The 16,377-nt window shown below is 56.0% G+C and overlaps 2 protein-coding genes across 3 annotated transcripts; one reads left to right on the top strand and one right to left on the bottom strand.

Annotated features, from left to right (window-relative positions):
• Positions 1 to 1,176: 1,176 nt before the first annotated feature.
• ZNHIT1 (zinc finger HIT-type containing 1) lies at positions 1,177 to 7,674 on the bottom strand. The gene is made up of 5 exons (XM_025275450.3): positions 7,517 to 7,674; positions 2,324 to 2,494; positions 1,779 to 1,858; positions 1,505 to 1,674; positions 1,177 to 1,411 (listed from the first exon to the last, which is right to left on the bottom strand). Exons 1-5 carry the CDS (start codon positions 7,536 to 7,538, stop codon positions 1,390 to 1,392), a joined length of 465 nt encoding a protein of 154 aa, XP_025131235.2. The 5' UTR covers positions 7,539 to 7,674; the 3' UTR covers positions 1,177 to 1,389.
• Positions 7,675 to 8,109: 435 nt separating this feature from the next.
• Positions 8,110 to 16,114, top strand: PLOD3 (procollagen-lysine,2-oxoglutarate 5-dioxygenase 3). 2 transcript variants are annotated; one of them, XM_006045403.4, is made up of 19 exons: positions 8,112 to 8,629; positions 9,207 to 9,298; positions 9,474 to 9,610; positions 9,695 to 9,858; positions 9,989 to 10,101; positions 10,263 to 10,326; positions 10,883 to 10,980; positions 11,209 to 11,310; positions 11,563 to 11,688; positions 11,896 to 12,017; positions 12,235 to 12,339; positions 12,456 to 12,581; positions 12,881 to 13,022; positions 13,112 to 13,225; positions 13,412 to 13,480; positions 13,996 to 14,100; positions 14,607 to 14,753; positions 15,189 to 15,314; positions 15,664 to 16,114. In XM_006045403.4, exons 1-19 carry the CDS (start codon positions 8,482 to 8,484, stop codon positions 15,817 to 15,819), a joined length of 2,256 nt encoding a protein of 751 aa, XP_006045465.3. In that variant the 5' UTR covers positions 8,112 to 8,481; the 3' UTR covers positions 15,820 to 16,114. The 2 variants fall into 2 exon arrangements, with proteins under 2 accessions (XP_044792220.2, XP_006045465.3); XM_044936285.2 differs by lacking the exon at positions 13,412 to 13,480 and having other exon boundaries at positions 8,110 to 8,629.
• The last annotated feature ends 263 nt before the right edge of the window (positions 16,115 to 16,377 follow it).

Genomic DNA, 16,377 nt, shown 5'->3' with positions numbered 1-16,377 from the left:
GGCTCCAAAGGCAAGTATTGAGGGACAGGGCAGAAGCTGCACTGCCTTTTACCACCTGGCCTTTCATGTCCCATGATCACTCTTCTACCATTGTCTACTGGGCCAAGCAGTCGTAAGTCTGACCAGATCCCAGGGGAAGGGGACCAGCAGCCACTTTTTGATGCTTGAAGGATAGTAAAAAATTTTACAGCCTTTTCTGAAACCCACCACGCTGAGGACTGTCTCTTAAACCCTGTCCTTACCACCATTCAACACGACGCTGTCACCCAACACTACTTGCCCAACCACCAGTCTCCAGAAGAAAGAGCAAGCAACTTCCCAGGGAGAGACTGGCAACACCTGGCGAGAAAGTCCAACCACAAGGAAGTCCCCAAAAGCGGGGAGAAGAGCCTAGGAAGGCCCCTGACACCAGCCTGGCTGGATCGCATGACTACCTTATTGAAATCACCTGTGTCACAGGTCTTTCCTATGCATCTGCTTTGCTATGTTGCAACAAGGTACTGAGCCTCAAGACAGCAACTCCAAGGCATTTTCGAGCTCATGGCTTATAATCCACTTAGAGAAGGTGTGGGTGTAAGAAGCTCTAGTGCCACAATATTATATTAATAGCATCAGGGTCACCAAGAACAGAGGCCTCTGTACTAAGAACTCCCTGACGCTTCCCAGAAATGTCTGGGTTTTCTCTACTACTGATAATTTCACACACCACAGTCCATGATAATTCGGGCTTCCTAAGGACAACTCAGATGGGCGGCACCAAGGACAAGGACCCAGTCTCTCCCCTTTGGGTAAGAATCAGAGACAAAGACAGGGCTGGCTCCTTCTGTGTTACCCTTCTACATCCCCGTCCCCAGCCCTCACTCCACTTCCCCATCACCAGTCCTGGGACTCAAAATACACTCAGAAGAACTAGAGAAACAAAATGCAAAAAAAAAAAAAAAAAAAAAAACTAGATCAATAACCAAAAAAGCAACAAAAAGTAGCAGCCAAGAAAAGCAACGACATAGGGGTGGCAGAAGACTAGGACAGCATCTTCCTTGGTCAGGGACCCAGAGGGGCTGACGGTAGGAGGAGTGATTGACAGGTAGGAGGAAAAGACACAGAGCAGTGAGTTCAAGAAACAAGGGACCCACCAGCCTCACCTGCAAAATCCCACAGAACCACCTGGGCAGGCTCTTCCTCGCTCGGGACCTTTTATTACAATTGCACTCCGAGGGCTCAGGCACCACCCTGCCTCCGGCCCTGGAAGCGAGGCTGGTCTCCCTGGAAGACAGGACATGGGCTTTGCTGGGCTGCCCTCCTGGTCCAGGAGGAGCGTCTTTTCCTTCGGTGACGCTCTCTCCAAGGCTGGGCGATGCACAGGGCCTTCCTCTCTGGGGATGCCCAGGGTCACACAGTCCACTTCAGGCACCTGTGGGCAGAGGAAGCCCTGGATGAGCAGAGGGTCCCTAGGCTGCTGGAGGGAGGAGGGGGAGGGTGTGGGCCGGGGGGAGGCCCCTCTCACCTGGTCTCCTGGTGGGTGCCCAGACAGCGCACAGTGCAGTACCGGGCACCGCAGCTGACACAGGTGTAGGGGGAGGGGAAGCCGCAGACAGCACAGAAGGGGCGCTGGGGCCGGGACGGGGGTCCTGCACAGGCCGTCAGGTAGTTAGGGCCCTCGGCCACACTCAGGTTCTGCAGAGACAAGGGGGCGGGCCAGCTCTGACTGCTCCGCCCACCCAGGGATCCCAGCAGGTGCATCCCTGCCCCGTGGGGTCCTCCCTGCCAGCTCCTCTCACCTGCTCCTCCAGCAAGGCCTGAAAGTTTTTTCGGAAGCGGAGTTTAAAATGATCACCTCGTGTTTTCTTCTTTTTCTTTCCTAGACGTCAAGGGCGATGAGTTACTTGGCCCTCACCCAGGAAGACACGGGCTTCTCTGCCCCACTGTTCCCAATGCCCCCGTGTCCCTTCCCTGCCCAGGTGTCTGCCAGGTTCTAAGCTGGCCTCTCTCTACCATCCTTCCCCGCCTCCACTTCTCCAACCCGAGCCTTCCTGCATCTCCACACTCCTGATACCTAGAGCTCCATGTCAGGGCCGGAAGCGATCTCAAGGGCTCATCTGCCCTGGCTTCTTTATTCTACACACAGGTAAGGAAACTGAGGCAGAGACTGGGACAGGGCTTGGCTCAAGGGAGCCAAAGGAGCTCGCAGGCCATCCATCCCCCAGCCCGACATCCTTACACAACCCTGACCCAGCCAGGCTCTTCCCTCTTCCTGCAGCCTTGCCTCCCAGCCCCCACCTCCACTGCCCCCCGCGGCACCCCCTTCCTCCTCCACCGGCCTCACCAGTGTCTGCATCGTCATCAAACTGAGGCAGCCGCTTGCCCAGCTGGGGGAGGCCCGCGTGGGGGTCGTCCTGGAAGTTGTCATTCTCCAAGGCCTCAAGCTGCCTGTTGATGCGGCGCTGCCGGGCTGCCCGGTCCAGCACCCGCCGCTGTCCAGGGTCCTGGGAGCGAACTAGATGGGATGGGGCCACAACAGTTACGGGGGCAGAGAAAAGAGACGCTGGGCAGCCTCGGCTCTGGGCCGTGGGTGGATGGAAGATGTCCAGGGGGTGGGAGCCACAGTTCTCTGATCTCACCCTAGTCGCCAAACCCTTGGCCCCTGGATCTCCTCCCAATATATCGCCCATTCTGGCTGCTTCCTTCTCAGCCACCTAAGACTGCTGTTTCACTCATTCATGCCTGGTTTCCATTCTTTTGGCCCCATCCTTTCCTCCCAATCCCAGACCTGGGCAGTGAAATGTCTCCTGGAGACCTCTCGTTGCTGGCAGAAACCACACAACTGTGCCGGTGGAGACCACAGTGCACTTGGGTTTCCCAGGCGCCACTGGGACCTTGATGCACTCAGCCTTTACGCACAGCAATCTTACTTCCCACCTCAAAGGACAAGCCGCCATGGAGAGATGCTATTCCATCAGCCCACCCTCAATCATAACTGCATGGGTACCCCCGTCTCCCTCCATTCCAAGTGGATGCACCCACAAGTCCCACTGCTAAACCCAAATCCTTCACTCTGAGTTCAAGTCTTCCTGTCCCTTGCATCTTCAACACTCCCCATCCCCCACTCAACTGGTACTCTCCCCTCCATAGCAAAACCTGCTGAATTCTCATGTGTCTAACTTCACAGCCACTCTGCTGTGAGAGCGCAGTCCATGCGATGTTTTATTTCCCTACCTCCCTTCCACTCCAAACTCACCCCCAGCAAACCAACTCCCACTCTACGGGAACCAGTCACACTCAGGACAGCTAATGTAATTGATAAATGGGTGTGAGTTCTGGTTGCTCCACTAGTCAGCTGTCCCAAGCTAGCAGAAGTTGGTTTGTGAGGTTTAAGGAAAGAAGCAGTCGCCATAACATAAAAGTGCAAAGTGATGCAGTAAGTGCTGATATAGAAGCTACAGCAAGAACGAGCTAAGGGAGTTCCCTGGTGCTCCAGAGGTTAGAACTCTATGCTTTCAGTGCTGTGTGCCCAGGTTTGATCCCAAGTTGGGGAACTAAGATCCTGGATGCTGCATGGTCTGGCCAAAAGAAGAAAAATCAGAAGAGCTAGCTAAGACAATTAATGAAGGTGGCTACATTAAACAATAGACTTTCAGTGTAGACAAAACTGCCTTCTATTCGAAGAGGCCATCCAGGACTTTCCTAGCTAGAGAGGAGAAGTCCATCCAGACTTCAAAGCTTCAAAGGATAGGCTGGCTCTCTTGTTAGGGCCAAGATGTGGCTGATGACTTTAAGTTGAGGACAGTGCTCATTTACCAGTCTGAAAATTCTAGGCCCTTAAGAATTAGGCTAGATCTACTCTGCCTTTGCTCTATAAAAATGGAACAACAAAGCCTGGATGACAGCACATTTGTTTATAACATAGTTGACTGAATATCTGAAGCCTACTGTTGATACCCACTTCCCAGGAGAAAAGATGCCTTTCAAAGTATTAATGCTCATTGACAATGTACCCAGTCACTCAAGAGCTCTAATGGAGATGTACAACAAAATCAATGTTGTTTTCATGCCACAATAACTATTCTGAAGCCCACGAACCAAGGAGTAACTTTGATTTTCAAGTCTTATTATTTAAGAAATGTATTTCATAAGGCTGTTGCTACCATAGATAATGATTCCTCTGATGGAACTGGGCATAGTCCATGGAAAACCTCCTGGAAAGGATTCAGAATTCTAGATGCCATGAAGAACATTTGTGATTCATGGGAGAGGGAAAAAATATCAACACTAACCAGAGTTTGGAAGAAGCTGATTCAACTGTCAAGGATGACTTAGGAAATAACTGCAGATGTAGTGGAAATAGTGAGAGAACTAGAATTAGAAGAGGGCCTGAAGATGTGACTGAATTGCTGCAATCTTATGGTACAATTTTCATGGGTGAGTCAAGAAAGTGGTGCTTAAGATGGAAACCACACCTGGTGAAGATGTTGTAAAGATTGTCGAAACGACAACAAATGATTCAGAACATTACATAACTTAGTTGATGTAAAACCCTGGCAGTGGTAGAGTTTGAGAGGATGAACTCCAATTTTGGAAGAAGTTCTACTCTGGATAAAATGCAATCAAGCAGCACTGCAGGCTACCGAGAAATCCTTCATGAAAGGAAGAGTCAATTGATGTGGCAAACGTCACCGCTGCCTTATTTTAAGCAATCGCAACAGCCCCTGAGCCTTCAGCAACCACACCCTGATCAGTCAGCAGCCATCCACACTGAGGCAAAACCCTCCAACAGCAAAAAAAGTTACAATGTGCTGAAGGCTTAGATGATGGCTAGTGCTTTTTAGCAAAAAGTATTTTTTAATTAAAGCACACACAGGGACTTCCCTGGTAGGACAGTGGCTAAGACTCTGTTCTTAGAATGCACAGGGCCCTGGGTTCGAACCCTGGTCAGGGAACTACTAATAGATCCCACATGCCACAAGTAAAAAATAAAAGATCCCACATGCCACAACAAAGACCCAATACAGCCAAATAAATTTTTAAAAAATTGTTTTAATAAAGCATATATATTGTTTTAAGACAAAATGCTATTGCACACTTAATTGACTAAACATAATTTTTATATGCAATGGGAAATCGAAAAATTGGTGTGACTCAACTTTATTGTAATACTCACTTAATCACGGTGGTCGAGAATCAAGCCTGCGTATCTGAGGTCTGACTGTACTAATCTCTCTGCATAAATGGAATCCTTTAATCTTTACATCAACCCTATGAGACAGGTATCACTATCATCCCCAGTTTACTGGAGTTCAGAGGTTAAGAAACCTGTCCAAAGTTCACACAGCTAATAAGCAGCTCCTGGGTCAGAATTCAAACCCAGAACTGCCCAGCATCAAAAAAAAATCCTCTTGATCACTGCACTATACTGCCTCCCTTCCAAGTACCAGGCGGTGCCCTGGGTTCTGGGAATACAAGCAGAGTTTAACATCAGGTGGGGGATATAAATGATCAAATCAACAAGCAAGGTACAGGACAGTATACGCTAGGACGGGGAAGTGCAAAGTTCTATGAAACACACGACAGAAACACGTAACCTATTCTTAGGGTGTGTGTCAGTCAATCTGTTGTGTCTGACTCTTTGCGACCCTACGGACTATAGCCCACCAAGTTCCTCTGTCCATGGAATTCTCCAGGCAAGAATACTGGAGTGGGTTGCCATTTCCTTCTCCAGGGCATTTTCCCAACACAGGGATTGAACCCGAGTCTCCTGCATTCCAGACAGATTCTTTACCGTCTGAGCCACCAGGTCTTGGGGTAGTCAGGAAGATTTTCCAGGGGAAAGTAAGTCTAGGTTGAGACCTGACTGATGGACAGAAGTTAGCCTGATTGGAGGAGCGGAAGGTGTCTTACACTTTGGTACCAGGATGAGAGAAGGCCTGGATGAAAGACTGCAGTATCTTCCATACATTTTTTAAAGTTCTATATGGCTGGTATTATAAAGTATGTGAGCAGGGGATATGAAGTCAGTGAAGTCGTTCAGTCGTGTCCGATTCTTTGCGACCCTGTGGACTGTAGCCCACAAGGATCCTCCGTCCATGGGATTCTCCAGGCAAAAATACTGGAGTGGGTTGCCATTTCCTTCCCCAGGGGATCTTCCCAACCCAGGGATCGAACCCAGGTCTCCAGCATCGCAGGCAGAGGCTTTAACCTCTGAGCCACCAGGGAATCCCTTCAATGAAGTCAGGCAGACCATTAAGAATATTACCTTTATGTGTCTGTATGAATTTGGATTGGGGAATTATATTTTATCTTTTGGCTGTGCTGCAAGGCTTGTGGCATCTTAGTTTCCCAACCAAAGATTGAACCCAGACCTCGGCAGTGAAAGGTCCTAAGGGTCCATTCCACTAGACCGCCAGGGAATTTCCTGGGCTTGGATTATGGTGAGGGTGACAGAGATCCAGGGAGGGGTTTTAAGAGGACATGACTGGATTTATTACAAGTCAATCTGGCAGATTGCTCCCACCCTCATCACTTTTTATCTGGATTACTCAATAGCTTCCTAACTGGCCTTCCAATCTCTAGACCTGTGCTACACAATAAAGCAGCCACTAGTCACATGAGGTTATTTTCGTTTAGATGTAGATTAATTAAGATGTAATTCATTAAAATGCATGCAATTTTAAATTAAGTTTCTCAGTCTAATCAGCCGCATTTCAAGTGCTCGATAGTCACAGGCGGCTATTGGCTGCCATACTGAATATTGCTGATTAAAAACATTCCCAACATCTCAGAAATTTCTACTGGACAGCATGGCTGTAGCCCCTCCAATCCACCCTTTGCACTTAAGTCCTTTTCTAAGAGATAAATTTGTTTGCGTCAATCCCCTGCGTTAAAAGCCCTTGAAGGCTTTTCACTGCCCTCTCCATAGAGTTTAAACTCGTCAGCAGTGTTATAATGCCTTTCAAGGGGACCTTTCCCTTGTCCTCCAGCCTATCTCTTCTCCACAAGCCCGGGAACTGTGAACTTGGTTTCCTAAGCGATCTACGTTTTCTTGCTCTCCTACCTTGGCGCGTGTGATTACGGCTGCAGGGAAGGAGTCCCCACGCACTTGCACGGAGCGAAACCGTAACTTTCAAGACACAGTCCAAGCGTTTTCTTTCCCTTTAAGCCTTCCCTGTCCTCTCCTTCCCAGAAGTTGGGCTGGATGCCACTCCTCCCTGAGCCCAGGAGCTTTGCATCCCTCCACCATAGCACGTATCACTCTGAAACGCAATGGTAGATCTGCGTGTCTGCCCTGCTCCCAGAAAGCCAGTTCTTGGATGCGAAGGATCTTTCTTCTTTCTTCATCCCCAGCGCCCGGTTTGCAGCAGACATTAACAAACCGTGAACAGAAGGGAGCTGCCCCGGGTTTAGGGGCCTGTCAGTACCCGAGCGCCGGGGGAGGGATTTGAGACTAATAACCGGGTGAGGGAATCCTAGGCCAGGTTCGAATCTGAGAGGAAGAGAGTGGGCCAACAGCCAGAAGCTCACTTACCCGAAGTTTTCTTCTCCACCATTTCCACAACACAGCTGCAAGATGGGCCTACTGCGCACGCGTGCTAAATCACGTGCCGTGGTCGGGGCATCATGACTTCCGGCGACGAGTGCTCCTGCGCGTGCGCGGAGTCATCCCACAGGTTTTTGACTAATTACGCGGTGTTCCCTTGGAGACCAGAAAGCTTTCCGCCATATTTTTTACGGGCAAATCTACTTCCTGCCTTGGTGCAGCTGTGTTATTTCGGAACCCCCGAAATGGGTCATTTTAAAGAGACTGTGCCAGCGATCTTTCAAGAAACGTCATTTTCCTTTGGCCCTTCCGAACGTAGAATCATCACAGAGGCAGCCCCTGGAGCCCCTCCCCCGGGCCGTGGAGATGATGGGCCAGAGTAGAGAAAGAAAATGGGCAGGCTTAAGTGGAAAGTCCCAGAGGATCCTCTGCCAAAACCTCAACCCCCAGCCCTCCTGAGGCTGCAGCCTCCTCCGTCCCTGCCGCCGTCCCCTTTCGGGTCGGCCCCACCGCCTAGCTCTCCGGGTCTTCCGCCCGGCTGCTCCAGGCTGGGCTGAGGCAAAGACCCGCCTCCGCGTCCTGCCGGACCCTCAAGGGGTCACTTCCCTTCTCCGTGTTTCAGTTTCCTCAAGTGTTAGGCTGGCAGGGGGCCGGGCTGGCTCTAAAAGAACCTCGGCTCGGGATCGCCAGCCGCAGTCCCTGCCCTTCCCCCGCCTGCGGGCCGGGCGCCCCCTCCGCTCGTACAGCTCTGCCGGCGGCCCGGGACAATCCTCGCCTTGTCTAGGGCTCCGGCATCTGGAGTTTTCTGTAACCTCCGGCTACGCCTTTTTTTTTTCACCCTCAGGGCGGAGCCCCAACCGGGCTCCTCCTAGCTGCTGGCGGTACAGCAGCCCCGGTCCTTTTTCTAGAGCCCCTCTCCCGAGTTGGGATCCAAGGCAGACAGCCAGAGCCGGATGCGGGCCTGTGTGCAGCTCGGCCCGCTCTCCGCCATGGCCTCGGGCCTGGAACTCCGGCCCCTGCTACTGCTGCTGCTACTGCTGTCGCCGTCTCCTGCCGCCTCGGCCTCAGATCGACCCCGGGGCAGCGATCCCGTCAACCCAGGTGAGAACCCCGGGAGGGACGACCGGCGCTGGGCTGACGTGTCTGCAGGCTTGGGCCGGGGAGGGGGATCTAGGCTGCCCTCTCCCTCGGTCAGCGGGCTCCCTAGGGCTGAATCACACTGTGCCTCGCCCAGAACTGAGGTGTCCAGCTACCCCTCCGCTCCACTTCGCGCACTGACCGCGAATTTGTGAGTGTTACTAGCATTCCGCTCTCACTGGGGTTGACGTTTCCCTGGGTTAGAATAATTTAAGAAGGGATAAGGGAAAAGAGGTTAGGTTTCCCTGGTGACTCAGACGGTGAAGAATCCGCCTGCAATGGGGGAGACCTGGGTTCGATCCCTGGGTCGGGAAGATCCCCTGGAGAAGGGAATGGCAACGCACTCCAGTATTCAGGCCTGGAGAATTCCATGGACAGAGGAGCCTGGTGGGCTACAGTCTATGGGGCCGCGAAGAGTCAGACGATACTGAGCGACTAACACACACACAGGGTCTGGAGCAGCGTGGGACGGGGGGAGGGGTGGTCGGTGAGCTGAGTACGTGGGGCAGCAAGCTGGGTGCTGAGTTCAGTCTGGTGACAGAAAAGCTGCTGGTGATCACCGTGGCCACAGCGGAGACAGAGGGATACCGGCGTTTCCTGCAGTCAGCGGAGTTTTTCAACTACACTGTGCGGGTGAGGAGAGGAACACCCTCCTGGGCCCCTCGAAGGGGTGGGGGAGGGGCGTCTAGCACCCCACCCAGAGTGGGCCAAGGGCTGGATGCCTGGGACCCTCCGGTGAGCCTGGTCAGGGCAATGAGCCCACCTGGCCACCTGAGACTCTCCCTGGCATTCTGGGTCTTCTCCACAGACCCTGGGCCTGGGAGAGGAGTGGCGAGGGGGTGATGTCGCCCGAACGGTCGGTGGAGGACAGAAAGTCAGGTGGCTCAAGAAGGAAATGGAGAAATACGCAGAGAGGGAAGATATGGTCATCATGTTTGTGGACAGGTAAAGGGGAGGGGGCGGACAGAAGGGGAGAGGATAGGGAGATTCCTAGTGGTCGTCCTCCTCATCGTCCCCCGCCTCCCTCAGCTACGACGTGGTTCTGGCTGGCAGCCCCTCGGAGCTGCTGAAGAAGTTCGTCCAGAGTGGCAGCCGCCTGCTCTTCTCCGCAGAGAGCTTCTGCTGGCCCGAGTGGGGGTTAGCAGAGCAGTACCCTGAGGTGGGCACGGGGAAGCGCTTCCTCAACTCTGGTGGTGAGTGGCAGAGGGTCCAGCAGTGGTGGGGAATGGAGTGTCCCAGGTGCTTGAGGGCGGGCAAAGGAACGGGGACCGGCCCTGGGACACTGGGGAGTCTGGGAGTCAGTGCATCCTCTCCCCCCGCCAGGATTCATCGGCTTCGCCCCCACCATCCACCAAATCGTCCGCCAGTGGAAGTACAAAGATGATGATGACGATCAGCTCTTCTACACTCGGCTCTACCTGGACCCAGGGCTGAGGGTAGGGAGAGGCCGAGGAGGGCCCCCATCCCCGCAGCTCTGGGGGGTGGCAAGCCCTGAGGAAAGGAGTCAAGAGGCTTTCAGAAAGACACGGAGAGGAAAGAGTGGGAAGAGATGTCTCAGCCCCTCGTTAATTCACTGCCCCCACCTCATCCCATCCAGGAGAAGCTCGGCCTTAGTCTGGATCATAAATCGCGGATCTTTCAGAACCTCAACGGGGCTTTAGGTGAGGAGACAGCAATGAGAAAAGGGGCAATGAGAGAGGCTGTTGGGGGTCCTGAATGTGGGTGGGGCTCCTGGTAGATCGGGGTGAACTTCAGCTCACCTCTGTGTTAACTGCAGCAAACGTCTGAATGGCCCACAGAGTCAGGTGCACTCTGCTACCAGGAATAGCAGCAGCCCCTGTTGTACATGTCCATTGCTACGTGCCAGGCTCTGGGTCAGGTTTTTCCTTCTTTAGTTTCATTGAACACAACAATCCTATGAAAGGCGGTCTGTGATTATCCACTGGTTACATATGGGGAAACCACCTCCCTTCGGGGCCAGAGACTTCCCCGGGGGGCACAGGTAGTAAGTGGTGGGGCTCCCCAGGTGGCTGCAGCCTGGCCAGTGCCCTTGGAGAGAGACGTTATCCCATCCCTGCCCCGTGGACCACGGTCCTTCATTGTCTAGAACCCCTGGGTACCTCCCCCCATCGCCACCACCTCCACTGTATTTAGAAGCAACTGCTGATTGGCAGTTTCTAGAGTAAGGGAGTCTAAAGCCTGGACTTTCTTCCCCAGATGAGATGGTTTTAAAGTTTGGTCGGAATCGAGTGCGTATCCGGAATGTGGCCTACGACACGCTTCCTGTTGTAGTCCATGGGAACGGTCCCACGAAGGTGCTCCAATCGCTTCTCCCCTCCGCGCAGCCCCTGCCCCAGTCAGTCCTGGTCCCACAGCCCCCCAGGTTCCTCCAGCCCTTCTGAGCTGTGAGACCTCCCCGCCCCAGAAGCGCAGGAGCTGGGAGAGGTTCTCCGTGCCCACGCTCCCCCTGCCCTTCTCCGGTCCCTGCCCCCACCTCCCTCACCCCTGGCCGCGCCTCAGCCTCTCACCGCCTCTCCCAACAGCTCCAGCTGAATTACCTGGGAAACTACGTCCCCAACGGCTGGACTCCCGAAGGAGGCTGTGGCTTCTGTAACCAGGACCGGAGGCCACTCCCGGGGGGGCAGGTAAGGAGGGCGTGCCGGGGGGGTGGGTGGGAGAGTGCTCTGAAGCAGAGGGTACCAGGAGGGTGCTGGGCAGCAGGGGTGGAGGCAAAGCCCCTGGAGATCCGCCCCCACCCTCCACTAAACTTGGCAGGGTGTGGAGGACAGACTGGGTAGGGGGAGCCGGCCTTTCCTCTGAGCCCCGTCTGGGTAGGCAGACTGGGTAGGGGGAGCCGGCCTTTCCTATGAGCCCCGTCATGTCGTCATATCTTCCAGCCTCCCCCCCGGGTACTTCTGGCTGTGTTTGTGGAACAACCTACCCCGTTCCTGCCCCGCTTCCTCCAGCGGCTGCTGCTCCTGGACTACCCCCCCGACAGGGTCACCCTGTTCCTGCACAACAACGTGAGACACCCTGACTGCTAGCCTCTCCCTCCCAAGGGACCTCCCCACCCCACTACCCAGATCAGACCTCTCCCCGCACCCCAGACTCCTTCCTGCAGCCTTTCCTCCTGCAGGAAGTGCTCCCCCCGCCCCGTCCTGTCCCTTAGATGCCACCGTTCTGTCCTCTCAGCATCCCCCCCCTCCAATCTCTTCTCCCCGTACCTCCAGGAGGTGTACCACGAGCCCCACATCGATGACTCCTGGCCCCAGCTCCAGGACCACTTCTCCGCTGTGAAGCTGGTGGGGCCCGAGGAGGCCCTGACCCCAGGAGAGGCCAGGGACATGGCCATGTGAGTGAGCCTCGGGCGGGGTGCCCGCACCTTTCCCGCCCTTCTCCTGCTCCCCACGGTCTTTTTTTTTCTCCCTCCTGACTTCCAGCTGGTCAGCTTCCTTCTACTCACTTTCCCTCTCCTCTCCTCCTTGGGTCGGGGGAGTTCCATCCCCTGCTCAGCCCCCGCCTCCTGCCACCTGCTCCTGCTCATCTATGTTTCGGTCTGTCCCCTCCAGGGACATCTGCCGGCAGGACCCCAAGTGTGAATTCTACTTCAGCCTGGACGCTGACACCGTCATCACCAACCCGCAGACCCTGCGCATCCTCATTGAAGCGAACAGGTCTCTCTCACCGAGCTTGGCCAGAGGGCCCCCAGATTAGTCCCCAGGGAACCCCCACCTCCTGCTCTGGCCACGGGGCTTGCCTCCTCCTGGCCCTCACCTGCGCTTGTCCACAGGAAGGTCATAGCGCCCATGCTGTCTCGCCACGGGAAACTGTGGTCTAACTTCTGGGGGGCCCTGAGCCCCGACGAGTACTATGCGCGCTCGGAGGACTACGTGGAGCTGGTGCAGAGGAAGCGAGTGTGAGTGCTGGAGGCTCCCCCAACCCAGGAGCCCGCCCAGACCCCTCCACCCTGCCCCAAAGGCCCGAACGCGGGGGCCCAGTGTGGCCACCACGAAGGCGTGCTGGGCTGTGGGGTAACTAAGGACTGATGGTGGAGCCGGGTCTGAGAGGGTTGTGACCAGCAGGGCTTCCCTGGGGAAGCGAGAGGGACCTCGCAGCTCTCAGCTGCCGAGGGAAGGGGCTCCAGGGTGAACTGGGCAGGACGGTGTCGGGGCAGGGGGGCGCCCACCTGGCTGACCCCTGTGTGTGGACCTCCAGGGGCGTGTGGAATGTGCCCTACATATCCCAGGCCTACGTGATCCGCGGGGAGACCCTGAGAACGGAGCTGCCCCAGCGGGAGGTGTTCTCGGGCAGCGACACCGACCCAGACATGGCCTTCTGTAAGAGCCTGCGGGACAAGGTGAGGGGTCCTGGGGCTCCTGGCGGGGGCTCTGGGAGGCAGCCCCCTGGCTCCGCATCACCCTCCTCACACCCTCTGCCCACTGCCAGGGCATCTTCCTCCACCTTAGCAATCAGCACGAATTTGGCCGCCTCCTGGCCACCTCCCGGTATGACACGGACCACCTGCACCCTGACCTCTGGCAGATCTTCGACAACCCCCTGGTGAGTAGGCGGCCCCTGGCTCAGATGGCACGGGCCTTCCCTGAAGGGGAATGCCATGCCCTGGTCCCATCACACACGCGTGCACGCTGGGCAGGGTCACCTGCCGCCTGGGGAGGGGGCCTCCCATGTGGGAGCAAGCAGCGTGAAGAGGGCAGAGGTCAAGGTACGCCCCCTGCTCTCCCCTAGGACTGGAAAGAGCAGTATATTCATGAGAACTACACTCGGGCCCTGGAAGGGGAGGGGTTCGTGGAACAGGTGAGTCCCACTCAGGACCGTGGCCCAAGGGGATGACCACCACCCTTGGGGCCCACCACCTGGATGAGGGGTTCTCCCAGGGTCCTTGCCCAGGTGCCTGGGGGTTTTCTGCTCAGGCAAGATGAGGGCAAAGGCTGAGCTGATAGGCATGCAGCCCCCAGCCCAGCATTCATCCCAGTGGTCCTCCCTTGTCCATTGGGCGTGTTGGTGTATGGGTGAAATGACATTTTTTAAAACGAGGTTGAAAATCACTGTCCCAGAACCCAGGGCTCCAGGAATCGTGCTATCTGTGCCATGTTCTCAGCGCTGCTCTCACCTTCTCTGGCTGAGTCTTACCCCTCCCCAACTCCCCTCACCAGCCCATCCCCACGCTCAGCTGCCCGTTCCTCCACCTTCTCTCATGTCCTGGCTTACCTTTCTGCTCCCTGCTTTCTGTCTCCTCCCACTGGCTGCCTGTCCCCCCAGGGGCATCACCCAGCCCTGTTTTCTTCTTCCCCTGCCCCGTCCCGTCTCAGCCCTGCCCGGACGTGTACTGGTTCCCTCTCCTGTCCGAGCAAATGTGCGATGAGCTGGTGGAGGAAATGGAACACTATGGCCAGTGGTCAGGAGGCCGGCATGAGGTGAGGGGCCAGGACCGCGGAGGAGGAGGCCCCCAGGAGGAGGGAGGGGGAATTTCCCTGATTGAGGGAAAATGGCATCTGGAGAGTGGAAACAGAGAGGGGGCCCCCAGCAGGAAAGGGAAGACAGGGTGCACCTCTGTATTCTTTCATTCTGCCGTGTATTCAAGAAGTACTCCCTGGGCGGGTCCTTAGACACCAGCCCCTGACCTGGACGTGCAGGTTGAGCTCTGCCCTCCACAGCCCCACCTGCCATCAGTAGCTTCTAAAGTCTGTGACGGACAGCCTGGGTGCTGCGGGAGTCACAGGAGGGAACCTTGACCCAGATGCAGGGGGACCGAGGGCTTCACAGAAGAGGTGACATCTTCGCTGAGACTTAGAGAAAGGAGGTGTGAGTCAGCTAAGACGTGGTGGAGACTTCAGAAGGAGGGAGCACAGACTTCAAGGCCTGGGAACAAGAGGAGGGGAGGTTGGCACCGCCCCGTCAGCTCAGTACCCACTGCCCGCAGGACTCTAGGCTGGCTGGAGGCTACGAGAATGTGCCCACTGTGGACATCCACATGAAGCAGGTGGGCTACGAGGACCAGTGGCTGCAGCTCCTGAGGACATACGTGGGGCCCATGACCGAGAGCCTGTTCCCCGGCTACCACACCAAGGTGGGCCACTGCACGCCACCCCTGCTCCCTCCTCCGCCTTCCCACACCCGTGCTGGCTGGATGGCTCCACACAATGCCTTTTGGCCTGTGAAGCATTTAAATTGGCCCTGTAGAGTGAGATCCGGGCTCCCCTGGTGGCTCAGACGGTAAAGAAGCCACATGCGCCTGTGATGCAGGAGACCTGGGTAGATCCCTGGGTTGGGAAGATCCCCTGAAGGAGGGCACTGCAGCCCACTCCAGTGTTCTTGTCTGGAGAATCCCATGGACAGAGGAGCCTGGCGGGCTGCAGTCCATGGGGCCGCAAAGAGTCAGACATGACCTAGCACAGCACAGAGTGAGACCTCGCAGGAGGGCAGCTCTGGGGGAGCAGCCTGTGGGGAGCAGTGAGAACCCTCCTGGCCATGCCCCCCAGCCTCTCCTCCCCTGTGCCTGCAGACCCGAGCGGTGATGAACTTTGTGGTCCGCTACCGACCAGATGAGCAGCCCTCTCTGCGGCCGCATCACGACTCATCCACCTTCACCCTCAATGTCGCCCTCAACCACAAGGGCCTGGATTATGAGGTGAGTCCCTCCTGCTCTCCACTCAGGGCGCCCCCAGGGCCCCTCCACACGCACTGACGCACATGCGCACCCCCTCCCCCAGGCCCTGTGTCCAGCCCCCTCACAGGCACGGTCACCTCCCTGCCCCTTGTCTGCCCTCGTCACGTTTCCCAGTGACTTCCAGGGTCATATTCTGGACCTCTTCTGGGCTGGCTACCCCCTGTGTCCTGTGTCCCCCGTCTGCCAATGCCCACCCCTCTTGTCCCCTCCCTCCCTGATGCCCGGGTTGGCCTCTCTCGCCTCGGGTTAGCCCACCACCCAGTCCCCACATCTGCTCACTCTCCAGCCCCCTCCCCTCTCGTCTCTCCAGGGAGGTGGATGCCGCTTCCTGCGCTACGACTGCGTGATCTCGTCCCCCCGGAAGGGCTGGGGGCTCCTGCACCCGGGCCGTCTCACCCACTACCACGAGGGGCTGCCCACCACTCGGGGCACCCGCTACATCATGGTGTCCTTTGTCGACCCCTGACACTCAACCACTCTGCCCAACCTTCCCTGCCATCGTGCCTTCCTGTGCACCCCCTCCTCAGTGTGGGGGGGGTGGGTGTCGGCTCCTCACTTCCTGGGTATATGGGGTCTGTGTGCCTGGGACTGAATGTGTCGCCTCGCTCCCCACCACACAGCCCTCAGGAAGCTCAGGGAGCCCCCTGTCCTGTTCCCCGGTCCCCAAGGGCTCATGGGGACAGGACCTCTGGGGGTTCGCTACATGATAAATTATTGTTTCTCAGTCTCCCTCTCAATAAAGGAGGATTTGTAATTCTTGAGCCCATTTATTGTTTCATTACCTGTGGACCCCTTGTCCATCCCACCACCCAGAGCAGAGGGGAGACCGAGGGTGACCTCAAAGGAAAACTGAAAAGAGGAATGACAGAAACATGATATTAGAGCAGAGTGGGAATCTAGAAGCTTCCTTGTCATTCCAGAGCTCGGGAGTGATGTGTTGGAGGCCAGACCCAAAGAAGGACTTCCCCTGTCAGGATGAGATGAGAGGCCCCCACCCCCACACAGCTCCCAAACTGTCATCCCC

This window comes from Bubalus bubalis, chromosome 24 (genome assembly GCF_019923935.1).
Source record: "Bubalus bubalis isolate 160015118507 breed Murrah chromosome 24, NDDB_SH_1, whole genome shotgun sequence".
NCBI lineage: Eukaryota > Metazoa > Chordata > Mammalia > Artiodactyla > Bovidae > Bubalus > Bubalus bubalis.
The sequence above is the reverse complement of the archived record's forward strand: the minus strand, read 5'-3'. Positions and strand labels throughout refer to the sequence as shown.

Excerpts from the sequence above, each read along its gene's own strand:
- ZNHIT1 (XM_025275450.3), bottom strand. The coding sequence starts at position 7,538 with ATGGTGGAGAAGAAAACTTCGG. Across the intron at positions 1,675-1,778 it reads AGGCCTTGCTGGAGGAGCAG|AACCTGAGTGTGGCCGAGGG; the intron begins GTGAGAGGAGCT and ends TTGTCTCTGCAG. Across the intron at positions 1,412-1,504 it reads GGCACCCACCAGGAGACCAG|GTGCCTGAAGTGGACTGTGT; the intron begins GTGAGAGGGGCC and ends CTCTGCCCACAG.
- PLOD3 (XM_006045403.4), top strand. The coding sequence starts at position 8,482 with ATGCGGGCCTGTGTGCAGCTCGGCCCGCTCTCCGCCATGGCCTCGGGC. Across the intron at positions 10,102-10,262 it reads ACCTGGACCCAGGGCTGAGG|GAGAAGCTCGGCCTTAGTCT; the intron begins GTAGGGAGAGGC and ends CATCCCATCCAG. Across the intron at positions 12,582-12,880 it reads CTGGTGCAGAGGAAGCGAGT|GGGCGTGTGGAATGTGCCCT; the intron begins GTGAGTGCTGGA and ends GTGGACCTCCAG.